The sequence below is a fragment of the Phialemonium atrogriseum genome (genome assembly GCF_030411735.1).
Source record: "Phialemonium atrogriseum strain 8032-3 unplaced genomic scaffold QBC33scaffold_1, whole genome shotgun sequence".
NCBI classification, from domain to species: Eukaryota; Fungi; Ascomycota; class Sordariomycetes; order Cephalothecales; family Cephalothecaceae; genus Phialemonium; species Phialemonium atrogriseum.
The window spans coordinates 855,164-873,846 of NW_026848138.1; the positions used below are offsets into that span (position 1 = coordinate 855,164).

Here is an 18,683-nt window from a genome sequence, read left to right on the forward strand (position 1 = left end):
CTGGCCCGCGGACTTCCCTTTCGGTTATGCAGCAGCGTCTGCCTAGGAGGATACTTGACCGGCAGCATTGCGTTCTCGCAATTCCCTGTTGCCGAAGCGTGACCAACCCGAGGGTCGACGGTTGAATGGGGCAGGTTAGGTGCTCGGAAGGAGGAGGAGAGCACTTGATAAAGGGGGAAATTCTGTTGATCTATTGCGCTTGGATGCTTGGATGACTGCAGGCTGCTCCAAGTTGTTCTAATAAATCCAATTCACTTCTATGGAAAATGGGTCCTCATCATCCCCTTTTCTCGTGGCTTCCTTGTGCTGATACCAAACGTTAAATCTCGCTTCTGTCGAAAGCCATCGATCTACAACATCTACAACAAATGCTGTTCCAGCTATCATTGTGAATACTTTATATATTTCTTCGAATTCGCCCTTAGCAGACTTACATACATAGACAAGCCTTCATATAGACCTCAACAGAGACTGATATGTTCATCTGCAAAATTCGCATTTCGAAGGTTACCGTTTTGCGTAATCTGCGTTGACGCCGTACAATTCTGGCCCGGGGTATATTTCGTCTCCTGTGTTCCCGTGGCCCGGAAGTGGGTTTGAACTCCAAGCTCCCCAATCTCTGGGCCTCTCTCTGGAGTACCCAGGCTCGTCGTATGTCTGTGTGGAAAACTGACTCTCCTCCCTTCCACTTGATCCGTCCTCTACCGCTTCTTGCACGGGGACAATTGCGTAAACGTACTCGTAATCGTCGTCTGCCTCCTCCAGGGGCACTGGATGACCGTACTCATTAACAACCATCCCATTCTGCGACGGCATTCCTATCGCAACCTCTCTGTCATAGGGATTTGTGGGAATGAGCCCGTCGAATCCCCCTAGATTCCCATGTGCAACGGTAGTAAATAGTGATTCGGAACTCTCGGTTGATGTTCTGAGCATGCTATCTCCAAATGGCTCACTCGAGATAGCAGGGTCCTCGCTGTCCACGCCAGTTCCTTGAGTCAACTGCTCAAAAAGTTCTGGCCCGGGAATCATCTGGCTGGCCTCAAACTCCTCTCCTGAGTGAATCAACGCAGCGCATCTCTTATTCCTGGTTTTAAGAACTGGCTCAACGTCAAGTCCCATGTGAACCAGCAAGGACAGACTTTTGTAAATCGAAGCGTAAACACGATCTTGTTCATCATCAACGCCACCACCTACTAGAAGGCCTTGGATCTTCCGTCGGATAGCAGGCGACTGTGCCTGGGCCAAGCCTGCCAGAGTTGATGCGATGGAGGGGATGAGCTCCATGTGACTTGTGAATGACTGAGGAATGTCAGTGATTTCCCTTCCATGCTGAAGGGGAGATCCTTACCCGGAGATGGCGTAGGTTCCAAACAGCCGGGGCTATATCTATCAGAGAAGGGCTTAGGTTCCTCGTTGTCCGCGCTCCTTGTATAATCTTCTTGACTCCTATCAACCTATGCAACGCCACGGAGACCAGTAGCGAGATGTCCGCACTCCAATCCTCGGTGTCTTGGGTTCTGTTTGGATTGGTGGGTTGCCTGCAGTCCATCGACGGAGGTGTTGGGACCCCAGGATATTCTAGCATAGTGTCGCCCGGCAGCTGGTTGTCAAACCTCGTACCGGTTCCGTGTTCGAGATGGGGGCCTGTAGACTGCCCTGACTTCAGCCCGTTGTAGGTCTGGTCGGTGCGTGGAATGACTCCATCCCCTTCAACTAGACTTCTCCAATGCCCTGAACGCGAGGCGATATCCGTATTGCTGGACCTGACGCCGTTCCGCAAATTGTATCGGTCACTTTGCCGCTGTCGTTCAATGGGTATCGTGGCGGCTCTTCGGGGAGTCCTTGTGCGGAATTTGAAAGTACAAGAGAGTTTCTGGAATCTCGCACTGGGGGTATCCGACGGCACCAGTAATTCCGAGGACAGATCGCGGTGGCTGATCACCAGACATATCCGGGTTGACGACTGTGTGGTGCGAATAGCTTCGTCGAATTCTGGCCGTAGATTTAGACCCAGTTCGGTCCAGAGCTGCGTAAGTTAGAACCGGTCAATGGTCAATCCTGTGAGACACGTACTGGGCAATCAGCTATGGAGTTGATACAAGCCCGAATGGCATTCCCATCTAGATCCTCTCCCTCTACGGAGGAGATAACCTCAAGACGGCAATGGTTTGCTTTGGCAATCCACAGCTGGCCCGTTCTTGACAGTTGACTTATATCGGCAGCCGTGACGGGCTCGATCGACAAAGGCGGCAGCGCCATGGTGAAGGAGCTCGACAGGGAAAGAGCCAATCTCGAATTTCTGCAAGAGACTTGGAGTTTGCCATGCTCAAAATGTTTGTCCGTCATGGCAACTCAGCAATAGGTGCCCAACCGAACTTGAGGACGCCGCCACCTGTAAGCAGGCATGTAGAAAGGGGAAACCGAAAGCCAGCAATAATAGGGAGGCCCATGGACGAAACAAAATGATATCCATTGACGACAGGACATCCCTAGGTGCCTACCTACCTAAGCCAGGTCCCCAAGGGGCAAGAGCCAGGCGTTTGGCACAGCTATGCATTGGGGAAGGGGCCATTCCTTGGCCAAAATCGAAAAAGGAAGGAGCCCCTGAGTTGATCACTCAGCCTGCCCAACCCCCCTACTCTAGGACACATCTCCTGATAGGTACCTAATTTGGAAAGTATGAGAATTAACAGTAAGGGTAGAGATGCAAAAAGGATCGATTTAGTAACCCCGTATGTGTAGCACCATTCTCACTCAATATTGACATTACCGGAATCTACTATATGCTCAGAATGCCCTTTCTCCGGAAACGCCAGAACAATGCCGCCTTCATCGCAAAATGCCTCCCAGAGTACGTGATATCAACCAAACTGATAGCCCAACCTACTCTCTCGAAGCTCCAAGACGCCAGACAAGATGCGAAACCTATTCGACCTCCTTGGGCCAAAGAAGCTCCCTCCTCCACAGACAACGGAGCATGTACGTGAAAACAATAAGCCAAACCACAATTAGGCAAGCAGCCACGACGCAGCCGATGATCTGTAACGCTCGGCTGTCAAACACTCTCCCCAGCTGTATCGTGGCGGTCACCTGCGAAGAAGGGCTTCATTAGTCACGGGAATGGTGTTCCGAAATGAGACAAGAGGAAGACAAACCAGCGCCGTGTTCGGGAAGACGAATGAGAACCATGTCATCTGGAACGGCATTTTGCGATCCGGCATGACGTACTTCCAGAGAGATCCAACAGAGACGAGGAAGAACCATATGCTGAGGCCATAAAGCCACAAACCAACCATCGCTGAAAGTAACTTGAGGATGGGGGCGGCACCCGTGACGCCCATGAAACCGTTGGGGAAGATGTACTGGGCTTCGTTGCCTAGCAGGACTGTGTGCATGAGGAGTTAGAGATGTTGCCCGATGTATGGATACTTGATGGCCGTCTGAGAAGGACTTACGAAGGCCAGAAACAGTGAAGGCAGGTGGGCCGATGGATATGAACTATACACATAATTAGTCTGCATCCTGTACCCACAGAGCAGGGAGGGGGTTATCTTACAACACCAGGCCGTTGATGGTCTCGTGGCAGTTTTTGCGTCATAAGCCGGTACAAGAACGCAGCGCAAATCATGAACGCTATTGAAAAACCGGTCCCCTGGACAGTCATGGAAGCGAGGCTGATGGCGAGGGCGTTGACATGTTCCAGCTGCTGTGAGCTGATGGCTGAGGCGATGAGAGTACTGCCGAAAGGGGCCGTCAGAAGCAGAGGGTATGCCGGGAAAACCCATATAGGTGTCATGGTGTGTATCGGAAAGACCCTTTCTCGTTTCTCAGCCGGGGGTTCTCAAGAGTTGATGCGGTAGGTTCACTTACAGGGTAGACCATAGGACTAGGTATATTCCGGCACTGGCAAGCATACTGACACCGACATACACCCAGAACATTACTTCCATGGCACTCAAGAGCCACGGCCCTGTATGAGGAACTCCGTATTCGCATATGGTTAGAAGTATCGTTGCGACGCTGTGTGGTACACCTCGTTAGAAAGCTCTACTCCCTACCCTACCCTTTCCGATACAGGCGCGACCAGACAACACCGTGACTTACGAGACAAACTAGACCCAATTGTCAATACCATACACCTAGGCGCCACGAGGAGGACCTGTCAAACTTACAAATGCAGGCACGAAGAGAGATTCGACTTGGTCAGTGAAAGAGGTGATGAAACTTCCCGACTGCCAACAGAAGCGAAGCGTGATTAGGACGCAGTTCGTCAGGAACAGGCATATGTTAAGGAGGAAGAAAATGAGGCCAAGGATGGTCAACCATCTCGACCGAAACGGAACTGGTTCGGGTGAGTCAGCTTGCGAGACGGGAGACCATCGGGGGGGGGGGGGGGGGTGCGCCGGGTGTGAGAGACGTACTGCTGTGGAGGACATTCGCGACTCCGCCTGTTGCCTGTAGTTTCCTGTTAATTGAACGTCTGCCGAGTCGATGATAGGCGCAAATTGGATGAACAACGACACGGTACTTGAGGCTCCGATCTCACTAAGAATGGAAAATAACTGGTGGACGAAAAGGGGAAAACCACCCAGAGCCGAGTATAAAGAAAATGAACTCCAAAACAGAAGATGAACTCCGAAACAGAAAACGAAACGAAGAAAATAGAACAACCAGGCAATCACATACCATGGTCATGGTGAACCACGTCCACTGAAAGCATTTAATCCGGTCCCGGATCCCGACCTTCCGTCCCGGATCGCGCATATTCTTAGTCCTCGAGAGCACACCATTGAGGCTATTACCCCGGAGCCCGGTCCTGTTATTGCTGCGAGGTGCCGGGCCGGGGCCGGGGTTGGACTGCACGCGGCGGGGCCCCAGGGCGGACGACATCCCCGGGGGCGGGCGATCATCCTCGGGCGACTCGTAGCCGCAGCTGGCTCCTCCTCCTCCTCCTCCTCCTACCTCTTGTTGCCGCTTCTCCTGCTGCAGCAGGTGGTGGTGCTGACCTCGCAGCCGGGCGATCGGGGTCACGGCCGGCGGGGCCGATACAACAGGTGCTCCGTCTTGGGCTCCGGCTCCGGCTCCGGCTCCGGCTCCCATAGTGGCGTCTGGGTGGCCTGCCACGGGGGGGGGGAGTAGCAGTCTGGAGGCGAAGTACGCGGCGGCCAGGCTGTCGGGCTCGAGCTCCCGGAGGTTGTCCAGGATGAAATGGAGGCTGGCCACGCCTCGGAAGAAGACGAGGATGTGTACGAGGCCCGAGACAATGTTGGCGATCAACATCACCTTTTTCCCCCTCCTGTCTTTCCTCGGTTTTTTAAAACTTATAAAAGCCCCCCTTCCCGATGGGTGCTCCCCCTTTTTCCTTGTCCCCTATTTTTTCTGGAATGGGTGGTGATGTCAAACTCCACTAAGGATCGACGGCGGGGATGCGGGGCGGCCGAAATGTGACCCTGATGTGCCTGGCCGCGAGTGGGTGGCGAGTCAGGAAGCTCTGCCATGAAACCCTCAATAGTCTGCCTGACTTGTTAAATTGTCTTGGACTGTGGCCAGGTTAGTTCTGAATCGTGCAACGACACAGATATTTTCTCCTGGGGTTGGGGCGCGTTCGTGGGTATTTGTTGTCGCGGTTCCTGATTTTTGGAATTCGCATTTCACCCAGGTGTTCAGAAACTCAGTTTGTTTATACTCTTGTGTAGGTACCCTTGTACTGTACCTATGGGGCACTGCCATGGCTGCTGGAGACTTGAGAGCTTTGGTAACCCTTGAAGCTGCTTGTGATGTCCTGTTCACCTGTAAACATAGGAACCTACTAACTATAAGGTAAGGTAGTTCCTTCAGACTTGAGATGCAAGGTCCCAGGGAAATCTAATTCCAATCCCCATCATCGATTGCTCTTGGTCTATATAGGTATAAGCTGATATTGTAGGCCCAAAACTACCCGCCGCAATAAATAACCGCTGCTGTCTGCCATCGCCCAAAGATGAACCGAACATGTCCATGTATATATATATCGCCGCTGTATCCAAAATTCCCTCCTCAAAAGGCAATAGAAAAAAAGGGGATGGCAGTCATCTTACTTCGGCAGCCATGGGAACTTCTTCTTGGAAGACTCGGCTGCACCGCCTGACCCGGTCTCGACCTGCACACTGCGCTGATATATGTCCTAATTGAAAACAAGTCAGTATCAAGTAGCGTATCGATATCGACGGAGGGTTGGACAAACCTCGTCATCCGTAAACATGCGGCAATCCAATATCAGCTCTCGACTCCCCTCGTGTCTGTTGAGGTTCTGGTATGGCGTCCCCTGGCTCTTCATGATCGGCAACAGCACCTCTCCCAACACCTCGAACTTCTTCCAGTTGATCCTATCACCCTGCGGACCCACAAATGTCCTGCTGCCTTCCTCGGCCGAAACAAGATCGCGCCGGTGGAGCGGCATGAAGGGGATGCGAGGCATCGGCGAGTTCTCCCAGGCGAGCCGATAGGCGAAATGGCTCTTCTGCGTCCCCATGAGCAGGACGAGCCTGGCAAAGCGCTTTTGGACGTCAGGGTTGACCAAGGCCCGAGTCTGGGACAGCCGGTGGACGGCAGTGCCGTTGATGCCTGCCAACACCGCTGCCAGCCCGTTGTAGTTGTTCAGCTGCCGTAGCCTCGACGCGATAACCATGAACTTCTCGAGGCAGGGCGCTCGGTGCTTGGCCTTGTCGCGGATTAGAATCACGTTGGCGACCCACTTGGCGACGTGGTTGAAGTGACTGATCATGCGGTTGACGTTCTTCAGGCTCTTGCACTTCTCCTTCTGGTCGGCCGGCAGGCTGACGTGGCGCACGAGATCGCGAATGCGGATCGACGAGAACATAACCCAGTCGATGCGTGTGATCTCGTCTGCGATATCGTCTGGGTCGATCGCCATGAAAAACCGGTATCGGATTTTGGTGAGCGGCAAGACCGCCAAAGGTACCATGGTGGCAGCCTCCCGTTCGTAGTCCTCAAACGAGTGGAACTGGAAACGTGCCGGTGCTCTCCCCCCCAACCTTTCCGAGGCTGATAGCTCCGAGCTCTGGGATGGCCTCCTTTGACCCGAGGTACTCGGGTCGTCCAGGTGCAGCGAGCCCACTCCCTCAGAAAGGTCACTGGCCCCCTGTCCAGTGTCACTTCCCGGCTCGGTGCCCTGTTCCATCTCGTCGGATTGTGCCCAGTCCGTGTCGTCATCCTCCGCAACCTTTTGGTCCAGGTGTGCCCGCATTTGTTGGGCGGCTGCCGAGAATATCGGATCGGCAGAGAGGTAGCGTATCAGCTGCTCCAAATTCTCCCTTGTCACGGGCCGGGCGAAGTCTCCGGGATACAGTGACAGCCATTTTGCCACGACCTCTATCATCCGCAGCTGGGTTTCTGCCCTCACGAGGTAATGGGTGTTCTTGTCCTCCTTCACACGATCCAGCCGTGCCCGGATCGCTGCCAAGAGTTCCCCAGGAGCGGCAAACTTGCGATAAAGACAGAGGAAGACGTCGGCAAAGTTATTATCAGCCCTTGACATCCTCGGAGCAAGGAGCCTTTCTACAAGTTCATCAAACGATACGCCTGCCATCTTTGCTTGCCTATCCAGGAAGTCGTCGTTTCGTTGTAGAATGGGGATATCATCCGAGTATCGGTACGACTCTGCATCGGATTCTTCGACGTCGAGGAAGGTATCTCCGCCGGCGTCGAGCCGGATGCCCGGAGTTCGCAGCATGCTCGAGACTGTCTGGGTTGTGTTATCCCCCGGAGTGTCTGGGCCGGGAAAAGGCCCTTGACCCTGAGAGTCCAGTCTGGGCGACCGCGAGAGCTGGCCACGGTAATAGCCATCATTTGTCGCCTGGAATGCTCGAACAAGGGACAAATCAGAGCTTGCTCTACTATGCTTGCTGCTTTGACTTATGGGCCGGCCATTGATAGTGTCGGGTGGAGCATCAAGGTTTGCAGTGGAGGCTGCTCGGCGGCGAGGCCCAGCTGCCTCGGACTTCTCAACGGCCCCTATCCCTCGTCAGTCCCATGAAAAAGAAAGAAAGACCGAAAAGCACGAGAAGGAACTGCCGGTAGTCGCACGGGCGAAGGGATAATACGAATGCATAGCTAAAGGCAAGGGTGGTGGGTAAGGCGGAATACTTGTGGGAGTAGTTCCTTACCTCTTGCATTGGCCACGAGAGCTTTCAGCATGACCTGCAGACAGTCTCTCTGGCTCCCGGGCGAATGGGGTGAGGTCCGGTAGTTACCCATACAAGTAGGGTAGGAGGCGGCTATGCCTGCCATCTTTGCTGGATCTACTTGCCGTAGGTTCTCGGGCGCGTCGCATTTGGTCGCCACTAGGAGGAATGGAAGAGACGCGCTCCCTAGGGCAGCTGCACAATTAGAATGCTGGACGTGGCAAGCGTTCCTGCTCAGTGGGAAACATACTCAGTGTGGGAGGGAGGTCCCGGATGCTGTCCTCACTCGTAACGTCGTATAGTATCAAGGCGCCGTCCACGCGCGGAACAACCTGCCCGTTGACCTGCTTCGGCCATTGGATCTGTTGGCCAGGTGCAGTCACATCTTCTATGTCGAAATACTCGAGGTCGAGCTCGATCAGGGTGACGAGGTGGGGGATGCCCTCGACATCGGCACGTACGGTCGCGACATTCGAAGCTGGGGGCCGAGACTGTCTTAGTGCTCGTTGTATGAAGGAAGACTTCCCCACTCCGAGGGCGCCAATGACAGCCAGATTGATTGTATCCATTGTGTCGGAGATCAGGGCGGCCTAGCCAGGCCAGAAGCTGTCAGCCTACCGCGAGGTTCAATGCTTATGGACTGGGAGGTGTGTAGAGCAGGCGTAGCATACCCAGGGGGTTGGGCTTTGGTTGGTCAAGGACTCTTTGCGCGGGGGAGGCCAGGCCTGGCGTGCAGCATTGCGGTTGTCGAGTTTGCCTGGACTTGTTGTGCTTGTCGCTGTCGTTGTCGTTGTCGCTGTTGTGGCTGTGGCTGTGGTCGCTGTTGTTGGCGGTTGGGGCTCTTCGCTTGCGGTGGTGTAGCCGATGAGGAAGGGATCGTCGAGGATGGAGACTAGGGAGTCCCGGACGTTGGCACTAGTCTCGTCGTCGGTATCGAGGAAGGTGCCCTGTGAGCGGGACAGGGCCGGGGATGAGGAGCTCTTTGAGGACTCGGTCCTGCGCGGGGAGGCGGACAATTGCAGCTGTGAGCGGCCTGGGACGCTTTGAGTTTGTACCCACATTGTTATGACATGACGGCATACCGCTTTGGTCCCCAGCGAGGCCTAGAAAAGGAGGACAAACGTATATAGAGAGCCCCGGTGGGTGTTGGCGGGTGGTGCGGGTGGTCAGGAGAAATAGGAGGAGCCGCTTCGAATAAGTAACGCACGGGGCCGGAGGTGGAACGGCGACTCGTCAGGGTGCGTGGATGCGAATAGGTAACGTCGTCTCAGTCATACATGGCCGTCTTTGCGGTGGCGGCCACTCCCGTTTCTCTGCTCGGCTCGCGCAGACTTACGGCTTGTCCAGGGGGTTTGCTCCCGAGTCCTGAGCGGTGCTGCTGCTGTGGCTGGCAGAGGAAACGGCGGGCGGGATACACAGCGAACGAATACGGAAGGGAAATGCGAGGTGGAATGGGCGAAGACTAGGTATTGCTGCATACACACAGCCTTGGCGTGATGAGAATAGACAAAAATCCCTCGTCACCACATGTGGCATGAAAGTGCCATGCGAAGCGAGGGGGCCGTGGGATGCGGCTTCTACTATGTACAGCGCATGTACGTCGGTGACTGCAGGAGTCCAGGAATCCCGGATTGCAGGAATCTTGCAGACCGAAAGGAGGGGTTTAGGGGTTTTGGAGCGCGGGCCAGCAGACAATCGGTCTAGTGTATACGCATTACGCAGTAGGTAGGTTCCGTCCATACCGGAGCACGGAGTAAGGCACTGCGAGCTGCCCACTGGGTGATCCCGTCCCCAGACACGTGTTCCCATGCAAATACAACTGCGAAAGCATTTCAGGCGAGCAGCTATCGGCGGGAGCAGACAGTGCAGGAGAGCAATGGAAGCCGGGAGTTGGAACGTGATAAATTTCGATACCTACTGTGTAGGTACCTTTAAGGCACCGAAGTTACATTGTACACCCATGGCGAAACCCATATGGGAAGCGGCTTCGACTTGCACGATCCTAATTTGAAGCTGGCTCGTGCAAAGCTTTTGAAACTTTTGACCCCAGTGGTAGGAGCTGGGAGATGATCCAGAGGGATCGGCAGCGAAACACTTAGATCATCTTCTTGGTTGGCGGCGTGTGCGCTCGACAATATGGGCTTGCATTCTGGACCACCGAATCTGTCCACTCACATCCACCCTTCGTGGGAAGGGTGGGAAGGGCGAGGAAAGGTCGGCATTGGGTGGCCCCAACGAAACCCCGAGACAATCACTACTCGTGACGGCGAGCAGGTGACCTTGCGAGTTAAATGCAGCTAAGCTTGACTAGGGATTCCCTGTGACAGTTAGCGCTTTCTCTCAGGAACGATGGCAGAGAGATTGGGGGCCCTCATTGAAAAACAAGGGAATGAGCGAGCTTGATCATTGATAGATGCAAGCATTCAGACGACACAGAACGGTGATGCTATTCGTAGCATAGCAGGGTCCGAGATTCAGGGTAGCAAAGCGGTACATTGCTCTAGCGGCAGGGGAGGCCCGCCGACACTCGGAAGCTCGGGCCACGACCAAAAACAGACAGGAACCCCCGGCCAAAGTTTCATTTAGTTGGTAAGAGAACGTGTTTTTCTGCGTGCCACCACATCCTTGGGCAGAGATATACGTACAGCCATGGCAATAGCGTCCTCCACAGCTGGACACTACCTATTCACCGTTTCAGCTGAACTCCTTCGATTGAGGAAGGAGCTGAAGAACAGTGGGCACGTGCTATACAGAAACTCCCGGCCAACCCCCGGGTTAGGGTTGCCGGCCTTGCGTCGCCAAGATAGGAACCGAGAGGACAATAATGGAAGAACCGATGTGTCGCCAAGGCCGATCTGCTTTTTCACTGCGTACACTAACTTTAAACGTCCCTTGTTAGCAAACCAAGGTACGGGTTAGTGTAGCATTGTATTGTCACTAAACGGAACACCCCAGGGGCCCAGAACAGCCAGAACAGGGGGCAGCAGCACTCCCCACTGCCGACCTCAAATAGGTAGAGAGACCCATGACCATTCATTTTCCCCCGCAATACCGATTGCCTCTCAGTCCTTTTTTTCCGGCTATACATTCTCCCAAGAACACCAGCCCGGCTATTGGCCCTTGATGACAGTGTTTATTCGGATATTCGTTGATTGTTGACTGTGATATCTAATCTCGTCAGAACGGACTCGATGACTTTGCTGCCTCGGCTCATATGACCTTTTCCTCTGCCCCCGACACTGGCATGACTGCAGCCGCTGCCGCATTCGGAGGACCACTTCCGCCGTCAGGCGCGTTGTCGGGCCTGGGAATCCAATACAAAATGAGTTACACGCGCGAGCAGGCCGTGGCCAAGCCGCCAGCAAGGCCCGTGAAGCCCAAGATCCGGCCGACGGCGATGACACCCCAAGGCCACTTCGACCCAGACGAGCTATCGCGGCGGCTATATCTCGTCATGGCCGACCAGAGAGCGCATTCGGAGAGAAAGCGACGAGCGAGGGCGGAGGCGGCGAAATCAAAGGAGGCGGAGGCGGAGGCGGAGGCCTCGACCTCGGCCAGCGCACCGCCCAGAGATGGAGAGACCGCCCCGGCAGCGGGGCAATCCAAAGATCCATCAGCGGCACCCCACAGATCCAGGTCGGCGGATATATCGACTGACCTAATCTCGGAGCTGCGGAAGCAAAAATCCACCCATTCGAACACACAACGAAAGCCGTCCAAGCTAGCCATGGCCCCTCCGGCTTCGACGACCTCGAGCGAGCCTTCGCAGTACCACCACGTCCCTCGGGAAGCCGCAAAGCAATTCGCGCGAACGACCACGGTTGGGGGGATGCGAGAATCCGGCTTGATCCACAAGCTTTCGGAGACAGCACTCAAGTTCCACCTTGGCGGCTTGCACTCGAACCGGAACGTAGAGGGCGATGCGAGCCTCGGACCTTTCCAACTGACGAGGTCTTTGCAGCGGGGTCAGAGCCAGAGGGAAAGAATTTACGACCGTAACCAGTTCCAGCGCACTCGGATCCTGGAGACGGCGGCGGAGATGGACGAGGAGCGGGAGCGAGACACGGAACTCCAGCAACGGCATACTTTCCAGGGGGAGCTGGCCCGGACCAAGCCTCCCGAGCAGAACCAGCAGCCTAATCCAAGGAGGAATAGCACCGGGGATGTGCTTGGGAAGCTGGAGGACAGGGGTGGCTCCTCTGCCCCGATGGAGCCGGTGGCAGACATCATGGACGATACAATACCGCAAGAGGAGCCAGAACAAACCCCCCTGGCACTCAAACCCCGGGTTGACTGGACCCAGAGCGACGAAGTTGCGCAGCGGCATAAAGGGCTCCGGTCACCGCTGTTGCGGAAGGCAGATTCCATTTGGACATTAAAGGGGAGGCTCGGGAGTAGGGGATCGTCACAGGAGAAAGCCGACCCCCCACATATACCAGAGGCACCAAAGTCCCCCAAACCAGGCTTCTTTGCTAAGTTTAAGCGTTAGCTAATGATCTTTTCGCTGGGTTGGGATTTGCTTACCTCCCAAGCAACGTAATGATAATATACTTAATGTTCAGGATGTAAAGTCAACAACCGGCTTGTGTGCCTTGGAACGCAGCTTTTATGCCAGATTTCGGTGAACCCGAATCAAAACACCGACTCCATAACCAGCTGGGTATCACCGGCAAGCAGATACTCTCCGAGTAAGAGCGTACTAGGGTTGGATCCCCACCACTCTTTCCACAATGATATACAGAGAGAGGGACCCGCTCATATCTTCAGGGCCGGTCCCCCTCCTCGGCAAGCAGGCGCTCCACGGTCCTGGCCTCCTCGGCAGCGACCTCCCGGCGGACGACGGCGGTGGCGTCGTCGCGGCCCGAGGCCGCCAGCAGGTGCAGGACGAGGTCGCAGTACTCGCGCACGGCGTCGCCCGTGTCGCCGGGGTCGGTGCGCGCCCTCCGCAGAGCCGCAGCGCCCGTCCGGAGCCCCACGTCCCGCGACCAGGGCTCCTTGTGCGCCTGCCCGGGAACCCTGACCTTCCACGGCAGCGCGCCGCCGGTGGTGCCGTCGTCCCGCGGCGGGAGGGTCACCTCGTGTATTCGTGTTAGTTCGGTCTCGAGGCTGGGGTATTTCTGGAAAAGGCGCTTGAACTCGGAACTGTGCTCCAGAAGGACCCGGTAGGGGTCGTCCTTCTGGGTGTCGCGTTCTGTCCCGGGCGGCGGGGATTGTTTCGTGACGGGTTGGGTGGGGGGAGGGTGGTTCACATTGTGGATGCGGTTGCAGGCGACAGAGCAGCTGGGGATGGGACTAAATTAGCCAATTGATGCCACCACGATGGGGAGACTCGGGGTTTCCTTACTATGTGATGGTGCATCTTGGGCATTTATACTTTCCGACGTCCTTGTTACACACCCCGCAAATACGAGGACCTCTGGTTGCCTGGGACGCTGCAGTGGTTTCGGTATTGATACTCGCAGGATCTGGTGTGTTTCCGACCTGGGGTTCGGCATCTTGGACAGGCTTCAGCTTATCGGCGGTCGCTGAAGATGTTTCGCTCTCGTCCGGCGAGGGATCCATGGTCCTTGAGCTCGAAGACAATAGGAATTGGGGACGAGGTGAAGTTGGAATTGCGTTTGGATGCCGCAGCTGAAGTCAGCTTATCACCAATCGGAGATCTCAGACAACTGGGCCCAGTAAAAAATCCCTGATGGTGAATGCTGAAACATCTAGTTGATGATTGGGTCCAGATTTTGGAGTCCGCTGTTTGCAAGGCTAATGGACCTAGCTATGACGCATACCCAAGAAATTATTTCCGCGGAGGCTTGGTCAGCGAAGTACGCCACCACTGTTGCGGCAAAACTCGGCATCTCATTATACAGTACGTCGGTACCTAACTTGAGCTGTTCAAAAACTTCACTACATCGCCTTACAAGTTCGACCTTTAGAACAAGATCTACCTCGTTTAATCGGCGTATTCAATGACGATACGGTAGCCATGGCACCCACCAGGTTGCTTCGAACTTCGGCCACCCTTCTCTGCAAGGGAAGGCCGACAAAGCCAGTTGTAGGCTCTCTGAGCCTCGTCCAAGCAGCTGTCGCCAGACAGTCCCATCACAGCTCCCGCCTTCCCGCCATAGCAGCAGGCGTGCGGCCCCGTCTACAGCGAGCGCAGGAGCCGTGGTCGACGCTCCCCGGGGGCACCACGGGTCGGGGCCGGCGCACAATATTCATCCAGACGGAGACGACGCCTAACGCGGACGCGCTCAAGTTCCTGCCGAACCACCGAGTCCTGCCGGAGGCCATGTCGACGCCCTTCATCGAGTACCTCAACCCGCGGTCGACGATCGCGCCGCCCTACCCGTCGCCGCTGGCGGCGCAGCTGATGAACATCGACGGTGTCACGGCCGTCTTCTACGGGGCCGACTTCATCACCGTGACCAAGGCCGCCGACGCCAACTGGGCACACATACGGCCCGAGGTGTTCTCGCTGATCACGGAGGCGATCACGTCCGGGCAGACCATCGTCAACGTGGCGGAGCGGAAGGAGGGGGCCGAGGACGGCCAAGAGTCGGGCGGTGCCGAGGACAGCCTTGCCTACGACGAGAACGACAGCGAGGTCGTCGGCATGATCAAGGAGCTGCTCGAGACGAGGATACGGCCGGCCATCCAGGAGGACGGCGGCGATATCGAGTTCCGTGGGTTCGAGAACGGGAATGTCCTGTTGAAGTTGAGGGGGGCCTGCCGGACTTGCGACAGCAGCACGGTGACTCTGAAGAACGGCATCGAGGGCATGCTCATGCACTACGTAAGTCGCTGACTATCTAATTCTCACGCCCCACCCGCTCCATGTTTATTGCGCAAGGGGAGGTTCGGGTTTCCCACTGACGAATTTGTAGATTGAGGAAGTAAAGGGTGTCCATCAGGTCATGGACCAGGAGGAAGAGATTTCCCTCCAGGAGTTTGCAAAGTTTGAGGAGAAACTCAAGGCCCAGAAAGGTGCTGATGCAGTCCCGCCGACGACTGTCGGGAAGGGCAGTCTAGATACAGTCCCGGGTTAGTCACACAAGTGCAATGCCCTGCCCACTGGCCAAGGTACAGAATGGGATGATCGATCGTCATATGTAGAAGCATTCTCGATCTGGCCTTCTTGGCTTGCTAAACTATAATAGACTTAATGGGCTGTTTTTTCGAGCTTAAACGCGTGTGTCAGTTGGTGCATCATCATCATCACCTCAACTTACATAAATCCGCCGTTAGGGACTGGATGTTATGAAAACGGCATGCCATTTAGTGATTCCAGGTAACGAGGTTCTTATTCTCGTAGAACGTAGAAGTCTACCAAGCTACCTACCTACGGCTGGCTGGAACGACCTGTCTCACTTTCTTAGGGTCCCGTGCCACAGCAATTGGCCACTCGAAACCGAAATTGACAAATCCTAGGGAAGGACAGCCACTCATGTGCGGTGGCGTTTGGTACGAAGGTATCGTCTTTCGCGTGACAGGGCAAGCAACCAACCACCGCCGGGCAGTTCCGTCGTTGTACATACCTAGTACACATAGCTCTATCGCAACGAGGAGAGGAAGAGATTGCAGTGTACGGATCAAAAAGATGGCGAATACGGATACAGGGGGGCGTGTTTGACCTGTGCAACTCCGCGGCGCCGTTGGGCTGGTTGACGGGCGGAGAATCCGGGGTAGAGAGGCCCATCAACCTTGAAATGCAAACAGGCGGCAAAGTGAGGAGGGCCAGGTCCGTCCACAGGCGGGGTAGGTCCATAATAAATGTAGTGGGGAACCCTAATCTGACATGGGAGAATCCGTGTCCACCCCCCTGCCCCGTTAGCTACATTATTATTTACGATCCACACCGATTGATGAGATGAGATGGGGGACACGGCCCACAAATAGCTTGCACATATGATTCTGGGGTTCAACTGGGGTCCCTTCTTTTCCTTTGAACGCCGATCCATGGATTCAGTTGCCTCACCGGCCTCGCCCCTGTTGATTTAGGCTGAAGGGCGTTATCGTGGGCCATCCTGGGATTTTATTCCTTGATACCTGATACTTGATACTCGCTACTTGTCTTGCTGGGGGTGGTGGAACTGGCGAGATTAACCTCCTCAAGAGCCACGGAATGGGGGTGTGTTGTAGCGCGGCTACTTGTGGAGCAACAGGAAGGCTGCCACCCTCCCATTCCTGCCCTCCACCAGAGTTTTTGGTTTGTCTGGAAGATTCTAGTGTTGAGGAAAGGCGAAGAAACAACCCCTTAAACCCCAAGGGCAGGGCATGGTTTTGCTTTTCGTTCTTTGGGCGCCTACCCGTCATGATCCTTGCCTTGCATCTGCTGGATAGTGAGTGATCTTGACGGCCCAGGAAGAACGTGCGGAGGCCGGCATTCCAATCATTTGTGTCTTCGGCGACCTGATGTCACCAGCCTTCGAGGTGAAGAGACGAGGACAAAGGTGAGCAACTGGCCAATGAAGTTGGAGGTGATTGCGGAGGAAAAAGAAAAGGGGCGGGTCCGGGATAGGGGCGGAATTCTACAGCGCAGGTCGCGCCGTTCCCAATTGGCTATCCGGCCATGGGGTTGCATCTAGAGAGAGCCCTTTTGGGCGTGGTGCATGCTCGCGCAGGTCGTTTAAAACATTAGGCCTGTATCATCAACTGCGTGCCGATACATACTCCAGCCTGCATATGTATGCTGTACGGGAAATCATTGATTGTTCAATGGAAGTTCAAACACACCTTCATTCTACCACTGTATCGCTGCCCATGGTTACTGTGTATACCACCCGTGAAGGGTTCCCGCATCACCCCCGCTCCCCAGCCCCCCGCCCCCCGGCACGCCCCCTGCTTAACTCTCCAGACTAGAAGCACTTCTGGTTGAGCTCCAGCAGCTGGCTTGGGCACCAAGAAGAAGGTACGGAATACGGATGGATTACTGCGCAGTATTTATCGTTTCAGGCATTGCTCAAGCTTCATGACCATCGATGGACGGGGAGGAACCCTGCAAATCTTCCCAAGATGGCGACACAGCGACGCCGCGACTGGCTGTCTAGATGATGATCGAGCCGAAGTATCAACGAACGGTCAATGCACCGCTCCCTGTGAACGGACCACTACTATAGCGTAGAATGGAGGCCAAGGCTGGTTTGAGGATAATAGGTCTTGAATAACAGACTTCATGAAGAGGACGCGATGCGCTCTCTCCAAGTACCTGGGTAAGGTAGGTAGGAGGTGATGTCCCCGTTAGTCAGGTACGAAGGCTGCCGAGACCCACCCCCTTTTCCCCTCGAGCATCCAGGTTAACTGGCTACATGCATACATGCCGATACTACCTGGTAGATGCCAGGGTACCAATAGAGGAGAACTAGGAGCATCATGGATCCTCTGTGCTGGTATTCAGAAATAGGTGCGTCCTGGATAAAAAGAACCTGGAACAAACAGAGAATGGATGTTCCTAAGCTCCTGTAGTGTGCTAGAGGCTTCCTGTGGGCAGTTAATCTGTCAAATCCAAGATTGTGTAGCTCGCTAACGGGCTCTCTCCCTTTAAACACCACCTGGGGAGAGAGGGCTGCATGCTGCAAGAGGCACCATCAAATTGCCTCCCACTACCGTTCCTACCTCCCTACCTTCCAGTTAGTTACTTGCCCCTCCCTTTTCCCATTCACTCAATATCCACCTCCCCACCTGGATCTAGTTGATCCATTCCCGCTCCCCTGAGGCCTGAGCCCATATCGCCGGTCGCTTGGTGGTTTCAATCTAGACAGGCCGATCCAACTTCCAACCTCACCAGCTAAATCTTGCCACACTCAAGTGACCGTCAGTCTGTGGTGGGGTTGTCCCGGAGTGAAAGGGGGACGGAAAATCAAAGAAACTTCAACTCATTCGCCAGATTTTGGGTTTGCCACGGTGGATGGTGTTGGCCGCACTCTCTTGCCAACTTTTAGTTCTCATTTTAGCTTCCATCAACTACGTAAAGTACCTGTTGCATAGTAGGTCGGTGATGTAGGTACAGGCTACCCACCATACATCCGCCCTCCGACTAGGAGCCAGGATCCGGGCAGCCACTAACAAGCAACGACTAACGAGTAACGTGCTTTCAACCTTTCCCCGCTCCCGCTTCGAGCCTGCCAATGCTTCCAATCCAACCTACTGCGTACACTCCACATAGTACAACTACCACCACCTCCCCATGTCCCCATGTCCACTTCGGCGCGCCCAGCTTAAACAAGACCACCACCACGACCACCTCCTACAACCACCACCACCACGACCACCGCTGCCTGTCCGCCACCACTCCTCCACTATTACAATTCTCATTTCCCCCGTCCACTCGCACTTTCCACCCAGCTTCCGCAAGCCTGAAGCACGTCGCCATTCCCGCATCGCGCCGTCTTTGACCGCCATCTATTTTTCTTCGCCTCCGCCTGTCTGTGGTCGACAAGTGCAATGGGCCGGCGCGCCTAGGTCAGCAACGTGCATTCGTCGCCAGGAAGAGGCCACGGCGCG

At 55.1% G+C, this 18,683-nt stretch overlaps 5 protein-coding genes across 5 annotated transcripts; 2 read left to right on the top strand and 3 right to left on the bottom strand.

Moving 5' to 3' along the window:
- Positions 1–2,709: 2,709 nt before the first annotated feature.
- QBC33DRAFT_521081 (voltage-dependent anion channel-domain-containing protein) lies at positions 2,710–5,420 on the bottom strand. Its single transcript, XM_060426426.1, has 9 exons — positions 4,690–5,420; positions 4,425–4,458; positions 4,176–4,345; positions 4,108–4,115; positions 3,874–4,023; positions 3,560–3,818; positions 3,459–3,501; positions 3,159–3,388; positions 2,710–3,093 (listed from the first exon to the last, which is right to left on the bottom strand). The coding sequence occupies exons 1-9, from the start codon at positions 5,281–5,283 to the stop codon at positions 2,929–2,931; spliced, it is 1,653 nt and encodes a 550-aa protein (XP_060288607.1). The 5' UTR covers positions 5,284–5,420; the 3' UTR covers positions 2,710–2,928.
- Positions 5,421–6,076: 656 nt separating this feature from the next.
- On the bottom strand, positions 6,077–8,755 carry QBC33DRAFT_442990 (ras GEF; the record flags this gene model as incomplete). The annotated part of the gene is made up of 4 exons (XM_060424207.1): positions 6,077–6,166; positions 6,227–8,016; positions 8,169–8,381; positions 8,437–8,755. 4 exons carry the CDS (start codon positions 8,753–8,755, stop codon positions 6,077–6,079), a joined length of 2,412 nt encoding a protein of 803 aa, XP_060288608.1.
- Positions 8,756–11,508: 2,753 nt separating this feature from the next.
- On the top strand, positions 11,509–12,675 carry QBC33DRAFT_575004 (uncharacterized protein; the record flags this gene model as incomplete). Its single annotated transcript, XM_060430798.1, has 1 exon — positions 11,509–12,675. One exon carries the CDS (start codon positions 11,509–11,511, stop codon positions 12,673–12,675), a length of 1,167 nt encoding a protein of 388 aa, XP_060288609.1.
- A 274-nt stretch (positions 12,676–12,949) lies between these two features.
- QBC33DRAFT_575005 (protein HIT1) lies at positions 12,950–13,748 on the bottom strand (the record flags this gene model as incomplete). The annotated part of the gene is made up of 2 exons (XM_060430799.1): positions 12,950–13,466; positions 13,531–13,748. The coding sequence occupies 2 exons, from the start codon at positions 13,746–13,748 to the stop codon at positions 12,950–12,952; spliced, it is 735 nt and encodes a 244-aa protein (XP_060288610.1).
- Positions 13,749–13,951: 203 nt separating this feature from the next.
- QBC33DRAFT_521095 (scaffold protein Nfu/NifU N terminal-domain-containing protein) lies at positions 13,952–15,451 on the top strand. Its single transcript, XM_060426427.1, has 2 exons — positions 13,952–14,976; positions 15,068–15,451. Exons 1-2 carry the CDS (start codon positions 14,167–14,169, stop codon positions 15,227–15,229), a joined length of 972 nt encoding a protein of 323 aa, XP_060288611.1. The 5' UTR covers positions 13,952–14,166; the 3' UTR covers positions 15,230–15,451.
- The last annotated feature ends 3,232 nt before the right edge of the window (positions 15,452–18,683 follow it).

Bases quoted from the DNA above. Each gene is read 5' to 3' on its own strand.
- QBC33DRAFT_521081 (XM_060426426.1), bottom strand. From the start codon at position 5,283: ATGTTGATCGCCAACATTGTCTCGGGCCTCGTACACATCCTCGTCTTC. The intron at 4,346-4,424 runs GTACGTCTCTCA...CACCCGAACCAG, and splicing joins CGCGAATGTCCTCCACAGCA to TTCCGTTTCGGTCGAGATGG. The intron at 3,502-3,559 runs GTAAGATAACCC...TTATGTGTATAG, and splicing joins ACCATCAACGGCCTGGTGTT to TTCATATCCATCGGCCCACC.
- QBC33DRAFT_521095 (XM_060426427.1), top strand. From the start codon at position 14,167: ATGGCACCCACCAGGTTGCTTCGAACTTCGGCCACCCTTCTCTGCAAG. The intron at 14,977-15,067 runs GTAAGTCGCTGA...ACGAATTTGTAG, and splicing joins AGGGCATGCTCATGCACTAC to ATTGAGGAAGTAAAGGGTGT.